At 56.7% G+C, this 13,610-nt stretch overlaps 1 protein-coding gene across 4 annotated transcripts in view; it reads left to right on the forward strand.

Moving 5' to 3' along the window:
• The window catches only part of ITPK1 (inositol-tetrakisphosphate 1-kinase), a 163,994-nt gene that overhangs the window by 80,749 nt on the left and 69,635 nt on the right, over positions 1 to 13,610 (forward strand). For all 4 annotated transcript variants that reach the window (XM_033850693.2, XM_033850696.2, XM_033850694.2 and 1 more), the window contains one exon: positions 12,182 to 12,307. In XM_033850693.2, coding sequence (XP_033706584.1) covers positions 12,182 to 12,307 — 126 coding nt within the window. The remainder of the gene's footprint in view (positions 1 to 12,181; positions 12,308 to 13,610) is intronic.

Below are 13,610 nucleotides of genomic sequence, written 5' to 3' on the forward strand. Positions count from 1 at the left end.
CAGTTGAATGGATAAAGATGTGGCACATATATACAATGGAATATTACTCAGCCATAAAAAGAAACGAAATTGAGTTATTTGTAGTGAGGTGGATGGACCTAGAGACTGTCGTATACAGAGTGAAGTAAGCCGGAAAGAGAAAAACAAATGCTGTAGGCTAACACATATATATGGAATCTTAAAAAGAAAAAAATGGTTCTGAAGAAGCTAGGGGCAGGACGGGAATAAAGATGCAGACTGGAGAACGGACTTGCTGATTTAATTTGTAGACCCTGGGAAAAACCTGCGACTGATTTCATTCCTCCGCCCCACTTTAGGAAGTGGAGCCTTTGCCGTGCTCGCGGGCTTTTTCAGCTCTCTGCTTTCACTCTGAGTCTCTTCCGGGCGTCTCCTTGTCGAGGCCTCCTAAGCGCCTCTGAGCAGCTGTTGCTGCAGTGAGATGGAACTGCCAGGCCCTTTGCGGAAGGCCCGGACGCAGGCCCACCCCCGGCCAGAAGGGCTGGCGTCGTAGGGTGCGTGAGCTGTCCTGTCACCACTGTCACCCGCTGACCTGAGCTTAAAAGCTGAGCTTAAAGACAGCTGCCCAGAGCCGTCGAGTGCATTGCAGTCTCCCCGTCACGAGTCTTAGCAACCTGTCAGGGTCACCACGTGGCACTCCGGGAAGTTGCTGATCAGAAGTGCATCAGGCTGCCCCCTCCCGTGTGGTGTGTGGTGATCCTTGGGGACTTTCTCCCATTGCAGGGCAGGGGTGGGCAGATACATTGCCTAGGATTTTCCGTGGTGGTTTGGTCAAGTTTCTACATTTCTGTGACCCGGCATTCTCTAGAATTCTCCCAAGTGAGTTCGGGAAGGGTTCTAGCGCCAACTTTCTCCCTCTGTCAGTGGCCAGTGCACACGAGCATTTTAAAATACTTGAGCCCTGCGCTGAAGATGCCAGTTTGACTTGATACTACCCAGCGCCTTTTCAAGCGATTTGGAGAGCACTGAACTTCTCTTTTCCATGGGATGTGTTTAATTTTTTAAAAATGCTTTCATTAACATTATATCAAATACCAGTTTGGAAACTGCCTCAAGGAATGCTCTTTTTGGACTGGAAATAAATGACTATAGAAAGGATACTGCTTTGGGGCTTGAAAAAATAATCTTTGCAGGCTTTGTAGAAGTTTGACTCAAAGTTTTCCTTTCTTATTGTTAAAGAGGAGGCACAAAGAGTGTGTATTTTTGGCCTGGAGAATTCTTAGCCGCTTGTGACGCGAGCTGCCAGTTGCCCGTTCTGCAAAGATCGTGGAGATAAAGGCAACATTGAGATGTGTTTTCCGTTGTCAGCAGGAAAAAAAACACCCTGGGCTGGGAGCCAGGGCTGGGCAGGGAGCAAGGGGGCATGGTTTGGGAATCCCAGCTGGGGGTGGTCAGCTATTCTCATCCCACCAGCTCTGGGTACCAGCCCTGGGGCCCTCATATTACAGACAAGGAAAGTGATGGCCCCCCGTTACTCGGCCGGTCAGTGCAGGCTCCTGACCTGCCCTCTTCAGAGTATCCTGGTTCTTGAAGTTCTTTCTTAAGCCCTCTGTTCTGTGAGGCCATAAAATTGACAACTGTGCATGTTAAGTGCTTCCAGTGTGTTCGAGGCCGGTTGCCGACCCCTCACAGGTGTTAACTTCCAGAGTGGTCTCTTCAGAGAGAACGGAGAGGTAACTCCCTGCCCAGTGCCCTCCGGGGGCTTCCCCTCCCTCTGGGGACACCTTCCCAACTCCCAGTCCCGTCCTTGGCAGCTCTACACAACCTGCGCCATGTCCTTGTCCCCCTCCCCCGAGACCCCCCCACCCCCAGTGCAGCCTGTGCTCGGGGCCCCACCCGGCTTTCCCCGTTCCTCCTCCATCATTCCTGGGTCCTTCTCCTTGTTCAGGTCTCAGCTCAGATGGTGGGTCCTTGGGGAGGCCTCGCGTTAGTTCCCTGGACTGCCCTGTAACGAATTCAAGATTGTGCGCCTTAAACAACAAATGTATTGTCTCACAGCTCCGGAGGCTGGAAGTCGCGATCAGGGTGTCAGCGGGGTGGGTTCCTTCTGAGGCTGTGAGGGAGCGCCTGTGCCAGGCCTCTGTCCTAACTTCTGGTGTTACTGGTGACCTTTGGTGTCCTTGGCTTGTAGGTGCCTCACCCTGATCTCCACCTTCATCTTCACGTGACATTCTCCCTGATGTGTGTCAGCACCCAAATTTCTCCTTTTTATAAGGACACCAGTAATAGGGAGTTAGGGGCCCACCCTACTCCAGTATGACCTCAGCTTAACGAATTACACCTGCAACACGCCAGGTCCTAAATAAGGTCACCTTCTGCGGTACTGATGGTTAGGACTTCAATCTCACCTTTTTGCGGGGGCGGACAGAACTCAACTCCTAACAGGCCTTCTCTGATGAGTCCGTCCCACCCCCACCCCCACCCCAGTATGCTCTCTACACTGATTTTATTCATGGTGTGACGCTTGATGGCCACCTGAAATTATTTTTTTTATTTGTTTATTGTCCATCTTCCTCCACTAGAGCATGAGGTCCTGAGTCAGGGAGCTTGGCCGTCCTGTCCACTGTTGTATCTTCAGCACTCAAGCAAAGCCAGGCACAGAGTGTTCACTCACAGGAACTGCTGAGTGAATGAACGAATGCATGGCTGGATGCACGGGTGGGTGAAAGGATGAGCGAACGGCTGAAAGAGCGGCCCTGCGAAGCAGGTGCTCTCATCATCCCCACACGCTGAGATTCCGAGAAGACAAGGCCCGGTTGAAGAACAGTCTTTTGTGTCTGATTCGCGAAGCAGTAGCGGTTTCTCTTTTATTTAAATCTTAAAGAGCAGAAGCAAGGATTGCTGTGATCGCGTTCTTGATGTTTTGAGAGTTTGTCAAATGAGACACGTCTCACCCTATGTGCTTTTGCACATCCTGCAGTCACGTTCTGCTCCCTGCAGACACTCACCCCCGTGGCCCGCGGAGTGCCGTTCTCTCACACCTCCATCACCTCGTTGGCCGCGCGTGTCGTTCGGGTGGAGGATGCAGCATGCGTTGGGTACCAACTTCAAGTCTACCACCTGGGAGGGAAGTTGGCATCCAGGTCAGTCCGTGCTTGATCCGAAATCCTCGGTAGGAAGTGCAGGGAGAAAGGTGAGAGCCAGTGCAGGGCTGGGGTCGGGGAGGCTCTGGAAGAGGGATGGTGGCATTTGAACTGAGCTGGCTGAGAGCTCAGATGGAGAGCCTCACCCCGTCTCAGCCCAGGCTTTTAGCTTTGGGATGGTCACATGAGGTGAACGGAAGCCTCTCTGTGGGGACTGTCGTCCCTTTGCCTCTTTTCCTCATCCACCCTCTTGGGTTCGTGAGGGTCAGTGTCTGGTGACTCTCCGATCCTGCATTAGACTTGGTTGTAGACAGGAACCCAGAGGCAGGGGCCCTCAAGACGCTCATGGTCTGCTTGGGAGGGCAAGACTCAAGCCCAGGAAGCCCTGCGGGTGACCGAGGGGTGGCTCCTCCTTTGCTCTTTTGTGCTGTGGTTGGAGCCCGGCCTTTCCAGCCCCCGGAAGTTCGTGGCCTGCTAGCTTGGCTGAGAACGCAGCTACTGTGAGGCCTTGGGCCTCTTGAGCTCCCTGTGGAGGCCAGGCCTCCTCTCTGCGGGGTGCACATCACCCTGCTTGTCCCCTGGGCATGTATCCTTGTTTGCTCTGTGGCCCCCAGGCACCCTCGACTTTCTCACCCTGCCAGGCTCGGGTGTCTGCAGCCTGTTCCTGGGGCCACTTGGACTTCTGCAGAAGACTTCGACTGGGGGTTCCAGTGGGCCCTGTGGAACCCCCCTCCCTGAGCACCGTGTAGGCGTACTAAGCTAGGGGGCCTTGGGGGTCCTGGCCCCTGGGAGCCGGGACAGCGTGCTGAAAACAGAACGAGGGCGATGGCTGTGGGGAAAGGAGCAGGTAAAAGACTGGGGTCAGAAATCCCGTGGGCCTGCCCCCCGCTGGCAGTGCCGTTGGGCAAGTTACCTTGTCCTTCTGTCTTCATTTGCTCAGTGCACAGTGGGGATAACATTTACTCGGAGGGGTGGCTGTATAAGTGCTCAGTAAACATCGTGTGAATGGATGGGTAGGTTGATGGGTGGATGGTCTGAGTCTCTAGCCTCAGGGAAGCATTTCAGCACATGTTAGCTGGTCTCTGGCACAGCCGGGCACTGTGCCAGGCCATGCAGGGGTCGCAGGGAGGAGCAGGACACAGTCCTGGACCTCAGCGAGGGCACACAGGCCAAGGAGAGCTCTTCTTCTGAAACTCACCGGTGGTGTAAGCGTCATGCCTGGGGCCCAGAAAAGTCCGACCTGAACCCCAAGGGCAGGTACTGGTTGGTCTCGGAGGAAGCGGGTCCAGCAGGCACTGTGCCTGATGAGGGTCTGGAGGGCCCGAGAGCAGAGAAGCCTCCAGGAAGGGAGAGCTAACACTGCTCCTTGGCACCGTGCCTGCCGGAGGGCCTGCTGAGGGCTCAGCCCGGCACCGAGGCTTTGCCAACACTGTCTTAAATGCTGGAGGCAATGACTTCCCTGGCTGTTTGAGATAAAGTTGGCATGCAGATGCCCAGAACTTTGGAGCTGCACGCAAGGGACCTTCATCACTAAGCCGTTGAAGGAGTTGGCCCTTCCTCTTCTGGGGGAGAAGGGTTATCCACGTGTCTGCCTTAACCAGATCGTTGTTTGTTATGCTAGTAATTGGAGACCAGTTGCTGAGAGATTGGGGCATTGGGTCAGGGAGTGTTGGGGCAGAGGCTGCCGGGGTGACCAGCCTGCGGGTCTTGGTGGCCAGCCCCACGTGACCCCCAGCTCCTGAGGTCTCTGAGGGCCACTTTGAGCTCCTTTGGGAGGGAGAGTCGCTCTTGCTGGGAAGGGCCTTCGGGCTGCTCTCCCCTGTCATCTTTTGGAACCAACCCCGCCAAGAAACACGGGACTGGGGCTGCATCCTCCGAGGCCAGGCACCCTTTTGCAGTCTGTCCCTGAGGCACCAGACCTGACTTTTCTCTCAGGAGAGCCCTACTTCTGCCCGGCAAGGCCTTTCCATGTTGCATGTGGCAGTTCTGTCCCCGCTCCTCAGACCTGTGGAGAGCCCAGAGGAATAAATCAGACTCCTGCCCACTTGCCGTTGATCAGGTCCACTGAGTCTGGACCTTGGCTGGGTCAAAACCTTCATCTAGTGACTTGCATTGGAAGTCACAGCTGCAAACACGCCATCCGCAGGGGTGAATTGAGGGGCAGAAAAGAGATGCAAGGAAAGCCCCAGGTGCACGGCGCACCCTTTGGCTTAGTGGCTAATTGTCTGGCTTTGGCAGGAGAGAGACCAGGTTCCCATGCAGCTGTAATGGGATGACCTTGGGTAGGCTACTTAACCTGTGACCCAGTGTCCTCACCTGCACCTCCCGCGGTCAGTGCTTATTAGCTCGTCTGCGGCCCAAAGGCAGGACTCTGTGTTACTTATCATCATTAACAATGATGGTCCATTTTAATGCGGCAGCGTGAACACGTTGAGGAGTCTGATATGAGCTAGGACAAGTGACCTAGCTTTGCAGAATCCAAATTCTCGTCTGCACCTGAGCTCTTGTTAACAGTATGTGCGGGAAATTTCCACGGGTCATTAGTAATGTGAAGACCAAGAATAGGGCAATGGAATGGCTGATCTTTTTGAGTGCACAGCTGAATAGGAAAAGCATACGTCCTGCCATTCTCCTTTACTGTCACCATTTTACACACTCAGCACGTCTGATAGCAGGTGTCGGGGGGCTTTTCCCACACCACGCAATCCTGCGACACCAGCTGGGTGTCCCACGGTTTAACTCAGTTTCGACCCTGACCACCTGGAGATGAGTGTCAGATGCCACAGGGTAAGGACTCAGTCCCACTAGATGAATCCTTGCAGACTTACCAGATGCTGATTGCAAGTTTAGGTTGTTACCTGTGCTCCTGACCCCTCACAGGTTCCCATGACCCCCTCCTCTAGTTTGATTAATTTGCTGGAGTGGCTTCCGGAATTCAGGAAAACAGTGGACTTACTATTTACCAGATTATTACAGAGGGTTATGGGAAAGGATACAGTTGAACATCCAGGTGGAAGAGGTGCGTCAGGCAAGGTGCGCGGGAAGAGGCTTCCGTGCCCTCTGAGCGACCCAGTCTCCCAGCGCCTCCATGAGCTCACCAGCCAGGACGCTCCCTGAACCCTGTACCTGCGGAATTTTCTATGAAAGCTTCATCCCAAAGCCATGATTTGTCGCGATTTCATTTTCCAGCCGCCCCCGCCAAAGGATAGGGAGTGGGGCTGAAAGTTGCAGTCGTGGCTTGATCTCATCATGCCTCGATCTTTCTGGTGACCCGCCCCTATCCAGCCCACCAAGTGTTGCCCCATCAGAATAAAAGACACTCCTGTCATCGAGGAAAACCCCATTTGAAGACAGGCCTGTGTGGTCACCCCCCTCGGAACCTGAGTTTTCAGGCCAGAAGCCTTGTTGTCCTGGCACCGGTGCACGGCTCCTGCACACTTGCTCTGTGTTGGGCTCCGTCCTAAGTAATTTACACGCATTAACTCGTTCAGTTCTCACAACAGCCTGAGTGGGGACCCATGAGAACGACACAGAGCTTCAACAATGTGCCAGGCCTCGTAGCTTCACAGCCACTCCTAACAAGACCCGGCTGCCGAGCACGGTTGTGAAATGGTAACCACACCTGCCTGATGTCCTCACTGGCCTCACTTGCGGCCTTTGCAGTTGAGAGGTCAGTTGCAGCCTGTCTGGGTGTTCGGAGAAGTGTAGACTTTTTTTAGCAGCCCAGGCCTCTAGGTAGAACACCTTGCATGTTGTATCCAGAGAGGATGAATGGCCCCCAGCGGGAGCAGGTGTGGGAGCCAGTTTTCCCGAGTCCCCAGCCTCACCGATGAACCTGCTTCTTTTGTATCTAGCTGGTTATTGATCATGTCAGGGAAGCACGTGCGGGAGTTTGGGAGCGAAGGGAGAGCTGGAAGTACAGCCCAGAGAACCCTCCAGAGAGCTGAAACCCTCTGCCTTTGATCTCATCTCGGCACCCCACGCCCTTCCCCCATCCACACTCTCCCCTCTGGGGACTGCCTTAGGGTAGACTAACTGCCAAAGCCGGCAACCCCAAATTCTTAGCGGCTTAATGCACGGAAGACTTATTAGTTGTTCATACCACAGCCGAATTCGGGTCCCCTAGGCATTGGAGTCTTCTGCTGGGTCCTCGGCTTCCAGCCTGCAGATCAGGCATGAGAGAGGGGCGGTTATGGGCCACCCCTCACCCTACCCGCCCCCGCCCCTTGCCCAAGGTGCCATTCAGGGGCCAGTGCTGTAGGAAAAGCTCTTTCGGCTGAGGTGGCAGCCTAGGGCACCTGAGGCATTTGGAATTGATAGATACAGGAGAGGATTTAATGCAGGTGAGTCCTGCATCTTTGCAGCTACCCCCTCTACCTGGATTACACCTCCCTTCCGCTGCCCATCCCTGGAGGTCCCATTCTTCCTTCTCCCCTCCATGGCTTGATCTGGACACCTCCTCCTCTGGGAGGCTGTTTCAACCCTCTTAGCAGAAAAGAGTCACCCTGCTCTACGGAAGGTCCCTCCTCCCTGGTCTGCGTTGTTCACTCTGTTCTTGAAAGCTGCCAGCGCATTTAGCAAACGTTTACCGAGCTCTTGCCTGGAGCCCCGGTTCTAGGTCCTGGGGATGCCAAGCCCCAGCCCTGGTCTTTGGGGATCTCACGGTCTTGTGGAGGAGACAGAGGGTTAAAGAAATGCCTTTATACGTGGAAGTTACAGTGCAATCCTGGAGGGATGTGCAAGAGGGTCCTGGGGACGCGGGTGAGACGAGGGAGCCATTAATTCTTCCTGTTTGGGGAGGGGTGAGTTCAGAAGTCTGGAAAAGGATTGAACTTCTGAGCTGGGACTTGGACGATGAGTAAGAGCTCACATGTGGACAGGGGGACGCGGGGTGGGGGACATCCCAGGCAGAGGGCTCGCTCTGGCAGAGGAGCAGAGCACCGCCCTGTGCAAGGTCTGGGGCAGCCGGGGCTACATCCAAAGTGAACAGATGCTCCTACGGCCGCCTGAGGCCCTGAGTTGAGGGGGCAGGGGTCGTTGTCTGTGCCTGGTGCACAGGTGGGGTCCAGAAAATACTTGTCGAATTAACAAGTGACCAAGCAGAAGCAGGAACTTGTCTGGAGGGCTCATGTGCCACATCTCTAAACGGAATGTTCTCATCCAGCCCTGGGAAGTGTAGTTACGACATCCTCATTTTATGAATAGGGAAACCGAGGCACAGAGCAGTTAAGTGACCTGCTCCAGCCCAGAAGCCTCTGAGCCTGGAGGGGTTTCCAGGCATCTGCTGTGCCCATTATCCTATCCTGTCTTCCTCGACCAGGTGGTGGGGAAGGCGGGGGTAGGCGGAGCCCAGCTCACCTTGGGTCCGGGCCTGGGCATGATGGGGTTGCTTGTTTTGGAGGTCAGAGGTGACTGTTAGGCCACCGGGGTCCGCGGGCCTTTGTCCCATCTCCTCCCAGCCCTCCCCCCACCTTAGTCCGCCTCACTGCCTTCTTCGCTGAGGAAACAGGGGGCCCTTGTTCCCTCCGAGTTCTGAGTGCTCACAGAGCAGCATCCAGCGTTGGCCTCACAGGAGGGCGTGAATTGGAAACGTGGCGCCTGCAGACCCCCTCTGGCCACGGCAGGCGGCCCTTTCATCGGGACGCCTTGTGACTGGCTGAGAGGGACCCTTTCTGAGGAAGAGAACAGGTCCCTGGGACAGTTCCCTTTTCTGCGAACGGAGTGGGGTCAGAAAAACAAAATGGCACAACTGAAGTGAGTTCACTTCCACCCGAGCCCCCATCCCCACTGCATCTGGGGAACGAAGCCTCTGAGGTGCCTCCCCTGCCCCAGGGTTCCCTCCTGTGCAGCGTCCTCCATCTGAGGGTCCCTCGGCTCTGACACCCCCCCTCCTGAGGGTCCCCTCTGCTGCGGTCCCCCTCCTCTGCAGGGTCCCCTCCTCTGTGGCGCTGCCTCTCCCTCCTGAGGGTCCCTCCTCTGCAGGGTCCTGGGTTCTCTCCCACGTGCGCCCAGAGCCTGCTGAGTACCACTCCTGAGGATGCAGCCCCAGAGGGCCTTCTCCCCCTTCCCAGCCAGTGGAGAGAGACTGCCGGCTCCTTGGGGTAGACCCCCTCAGGATGACCAAGGCTTGTCTGGTCCATTGCGGAAAGGCAGTGCTGGAGGGCCATTTATTTATTTTATTTTATTTTATTTATTTATTTATTTATTTATTTATTTTTGCGGTGCGCGGGCCTCTCACTGTTGTGGCCTCTCCCGTTGCGGAGCACAGGCTCCGGACGCACAGGCTCAGTAGCACATGGCTCACGGGCCCAGCCGCTCCACAGCATGTGGGGTCTTCCCGGACCGGGGCACGAACCCACGTCCCCTGCATCGGCAGGCGGACTCTCCACCACTGCTCCACCGGGGAAGCCCTAGAGGGCCTTTTAGAGCCACTGACAGCACTGCTTGTGCCCCAGCAAGGATGCTGCAGCGATGCTGAGGGAGACCATCCAGGCCTGACGTGTGTCCTGATTGCTGTTCTCGTGAAAGGGTTTCACTGGCACAAAAATGCTTGGAAAATACACAAAGGAAGGTGGCCGGCTTCCAAAACTCAACTGTTTACCTTCAGTGGGGCGGCCGGGAACGTGGGGAGCTTATTTTCCAAACAGCCCACGGTTGTCAGGTCTACAGGCCTTGGGTGATGCCAGGCGAGCGTGAGCTGAGGGCATTTCCTGCCCACCTCCTTCCCCAAGCGCACTGGGGCCCCAGGTTCCTCTCAGGGGCTGACTCTGTCCCCTCTTGCTGCATGGGAAATGTCCTCTCTGGGATGGGGTTTCTGAGGCCCGGGGCGCCCTGCCCAGCATCACCATGTGACCCAGTTCTCTTCCATCCGTGGCTGTCTTGGTCTGAAAATATTGGCTTCTTGTTTTGGTGCCTGTCACAGCGGAGCCGCGGTTACAGCACAAATGGGCTTGTGTCTGTGGCACCTCTGAGAATGAGCTGTCCTTTGCCCGTGTTCCCACTTCCCACCGGCGGCTCTGCCTTCCTTCCAATTCTGTTTTACTCTGGGAAGTGGAGTTGGATGGGAATGTAATAATGAATCCGCGGACAGAACCGGAAAGGTCCTTGGAGTTTCCTGTTTTTTATCCAAGGGGAAACTGAGACCCAGGGATGCCGCTAGGCTTTTGCACGGGCCCCAGGACACCTAGCAGCTTGGCTGCGGGCTGAGCCCATTGGTGTCACTGCGTGTCCAGGCCCCAGCCGGGCCACCTCCCACCCGTGAGACCTTGCCCGGTCATTTTTCCTCCTGGGCTCTAGGTGTCCTGGTCTGTGAAGGGGGACCATCACCCCCAGCTCCTGGCTGTGCTGTGAGGACAAATGCCGTTTCCCTTCCCCGTCCAGGAGTCCCAGAAGATGGGCAGCTTCTCAGCTGGTCTCATTTTTGCTGTTTTGTACACAGGCTAGTCACCACGGGGAAGGATCGGTGTCCTTCAGTATTTTCTTTTGGTGAAGTCCATGGGATTTTTTTTTTTTTTTTTTCCAAATAGGTAAAATCCCTTAACATCTTTCCTGGCAGACAATAAAAAAGAGGAGTTAAGGATATCAGCAGAAAAGAGCTGGCACATTCCGAAGCCTTAACGGAAAAAGAGTTTAAATGAGGGAGGATGGCAAGGTGTGAGCAGGGTCAAAGGAGCCAGCGGGAGGTGGTGAGGCACCCCGAGAGTGGCGGGCTGTCACCACCCCAGGCCTCAGGGGACTAGGGGAAGGGAGAGCTTAGAGACAGTGGTGGTCGTGGGAGAGGGGCTGCCCTGCGCAGTGGGGACGGTGGGAGCAAACACCCAGGCTCCTCTCCCCTCTTCTGCTGGTGTCTCCAAATGGCCGGACTCGGCCAGCAGCCAGAGGACAAGGCAGCTGGGTGGTCGTGGCTGTAGAGGACAGCGTCCCGTGGCACAGGGCAGGCATGGGGCGTGGGACAGGCCCGGCGGCAGCTCTGCCTCTGCCCTCTCACCGCGAGGTCCCAGGCAGGTCTCGGGAGTCTGTGTCTGTGGGATTCCTTCTCACTGTGTGGTTTGAAAATGAAAAGAAACGAACGGACATACGTTTTTAGCACAGTGTCTGCCTAGAGCTGTCACCGTGACTTCTTTATGAACGACTTTGAAACAAACAGCCGGGAATCCCGGAGGGAGGCCCGCCTGGGGGTGGGGCTGAGGGCAGGGATGGCGCTGGTGGCTGTCTCCGGCCTCTGCTGAGGCCACCCAGGGGGTCAGCCAGGTGCCGGGCTGGCGCCGTCCCCTCCAAGGGAGCGGGCCACGCAGCTGGTGGCGGCCGCGTGCCGGGCGGCAGACATCTGGCCAGTCAGGAAGCTCGGTGTCAGGCGGCCCCGGCTGTTGGCAGGTGCTCCTGTCTTGGGGGTCAGGTGATGCCGACTGTCTGTCAGCCAGCAGCTCTGGCTCCCCCCGGGGCCCGATCTTCCTAACCCCACGCTCTTAAAAAAATAAACACGCCCCCCAGTGGAGCCGAGCCTCAGGGACCCCAGGCAGCCCGCTGCCCCCTCACTTTGTCATCATAGGCCCTGATCTCAGTGTGAAGTACCAGCTTCTGGTCTCTCAAAGCAGCAGCTCTCAGATTCGCGCAGATCACAGCTTTGCCGAGACTGTGTGTAGTTTTGTGGAGAGAGCGTCCGCTTGCATCTCAGTTCAGGTCTGGCCGTGTGACTTCAGTCGTTGGACTTGACCTCCCTGAACCCTGGTGTCCCCACCTGAAAAACCTGGGTGGTAGGGCAGCTGCAGCGTGGCCAGTAAATGCTTTCACAGCGACTCTCCCTCGATCCACAGAAACTTCGTCACCCTGATTCCACGTGTGTATTTTCTGCGTCCCGGGCCGCTTGGGGCTCGGGGACAGGTGTGTAAACACAGGGCCTGCCCCGGAAGGGCTCCAGGTCCTCAGCGAGTTCATCCCATTCGTCCCGTCCTGTCCCACGAGTGCCAGCCCTCCTCCTGCCCCCTCTCCGTGCCGCGGGGACATGCAGAGGAGACGGGATAGATGGGGCAGCGGGCCCAGGAGCTGAAGTTGTTCTTTTTCTCTGTGTCTCCCGCTTGTAGCTGAACCTTAGCCGGCCAATCGAGGAGCAGGGCCCCCTGGACGTCATCATCCACAAGCTGACCGATGTCATCCTCGAAGCCGACCAGAACGACAGCCAGTCCCTGGAGCTGGTGCACAGGTTCCAGGTGCGTGGAGGGGTGAGGCGGGGGCCGGGAGCGGTGCTGTGCATTTCCAAAGCCGTGGAGCCGCCTTGCCGTGTACTCTGTACACACGGCTCTGCCACCGCCAAGAAGACATGGGCTTGTGGTCGGGCACTTCCCTGCCGGGGCCTCCGTCCCGTCGGGGGCGAGACGGGATTGAACCAGGGCACGGTTGGCACCCGCTCTGCCCTCTACGCTGAGAGACCTGATTTACCGATCTGAGCACTGCAGAGTGCGCACGTGCCTGTGCGTCCTCAGCGACACACAGCCGCAGCCACAGGCGTTGAGTTGGCACAGGGGCGGAACCCTCTTGCCACCCCTGGAGAAAGGGACCCCCAAGGGCCTTTGAACTGGAGCGGCTGCCCTTGGCCCCTGAGTCCTGCCGTGGTGGAGGACCCCTCTCCGAGCTCACGGCTTTGACCCTGAGTGCCCATCTCTGAGCTGGGACCAAGTCCTCTTGGCTTTTCCCTTCTCCCTTCCCCGTTTCCCCAGCAGCCTGGGTCCTGACCCCACGGTAACCCGCCCGCCACCTTGGGGGGCGCTGCCATTGCCGCCGCTGACTTGCCCTGTGTTTTCTGTGTTGTGGACAAGAGCATGATTCATTCCCCAGGAAAGCGGCTCGGGGGTCATGAAAAACAAGGTCATGTTATCAGTGAAAATGCAGCTGAGAGAGAGAGGGCCTCCCTGTGGGAGGGATGCTCGAGCCAGCGCTTTGCAGTGTGTGATAACCGGAGGGTTGACGTCCTGTCTTTCTTTATCAGGACAAAGGGGACTCTCATCGCCACATAGCAGCCCTCCTGCTGACAGCATTTTCTTCCCCCATGTGTCCAGGGTCGGTGGCCTCAGCCTCCCTCACTTCCCTGTGGCTCTCGCCCCCTTCTTGACGGACTCTGGCAGATTCCCGCTTCCCATGAGCCCTGGTGGCCCGTTTGTGGCCCTGCTGGTGTCCTGTCCCACTCCCCCACGCAAGTGGGGAGGTGCGCTGTCCACACGTGGTGCCCTGCAGGGCCTTTGCCTGGCCAGCAACCTGAAGTCTCTTCCGCTTGCATGGGGCTGGGAGGCCGTGGGGAAAGGCGTGTTAGGGCTCCTCTGTGAGCTCGCCGAGCCTCAGTTTTCTTATTTGTAAAATGGTGTTAGTACCAGGAAAACCTCACACCGTGTTGGGAAGAGTAAACAACACGATGCGTATGAAGTGCTTCACCCGGTGCTCAGGCCCCAGCCAGTGCTTAGTTGGTGGTCGATACCAGTGTGATCACATGACCCCCTCGAGCCTCAGTTTCCTCTTCTG

Source organism: Tursiops truncatus, chromosome 2, assembly GCF_011762595.2.
Source record: "Tursiops truncatus isolate mTurTru1 chromosome 2, mTurTru1.mat.Y, whole genome shotgun sequence".
NCBI classification, from domain to species: Eukaryota; Metazoa; Chordata; class Mammalia; order Artiodactyla; family Delphinidae; genus Tursiops; species Tursiops truncatus.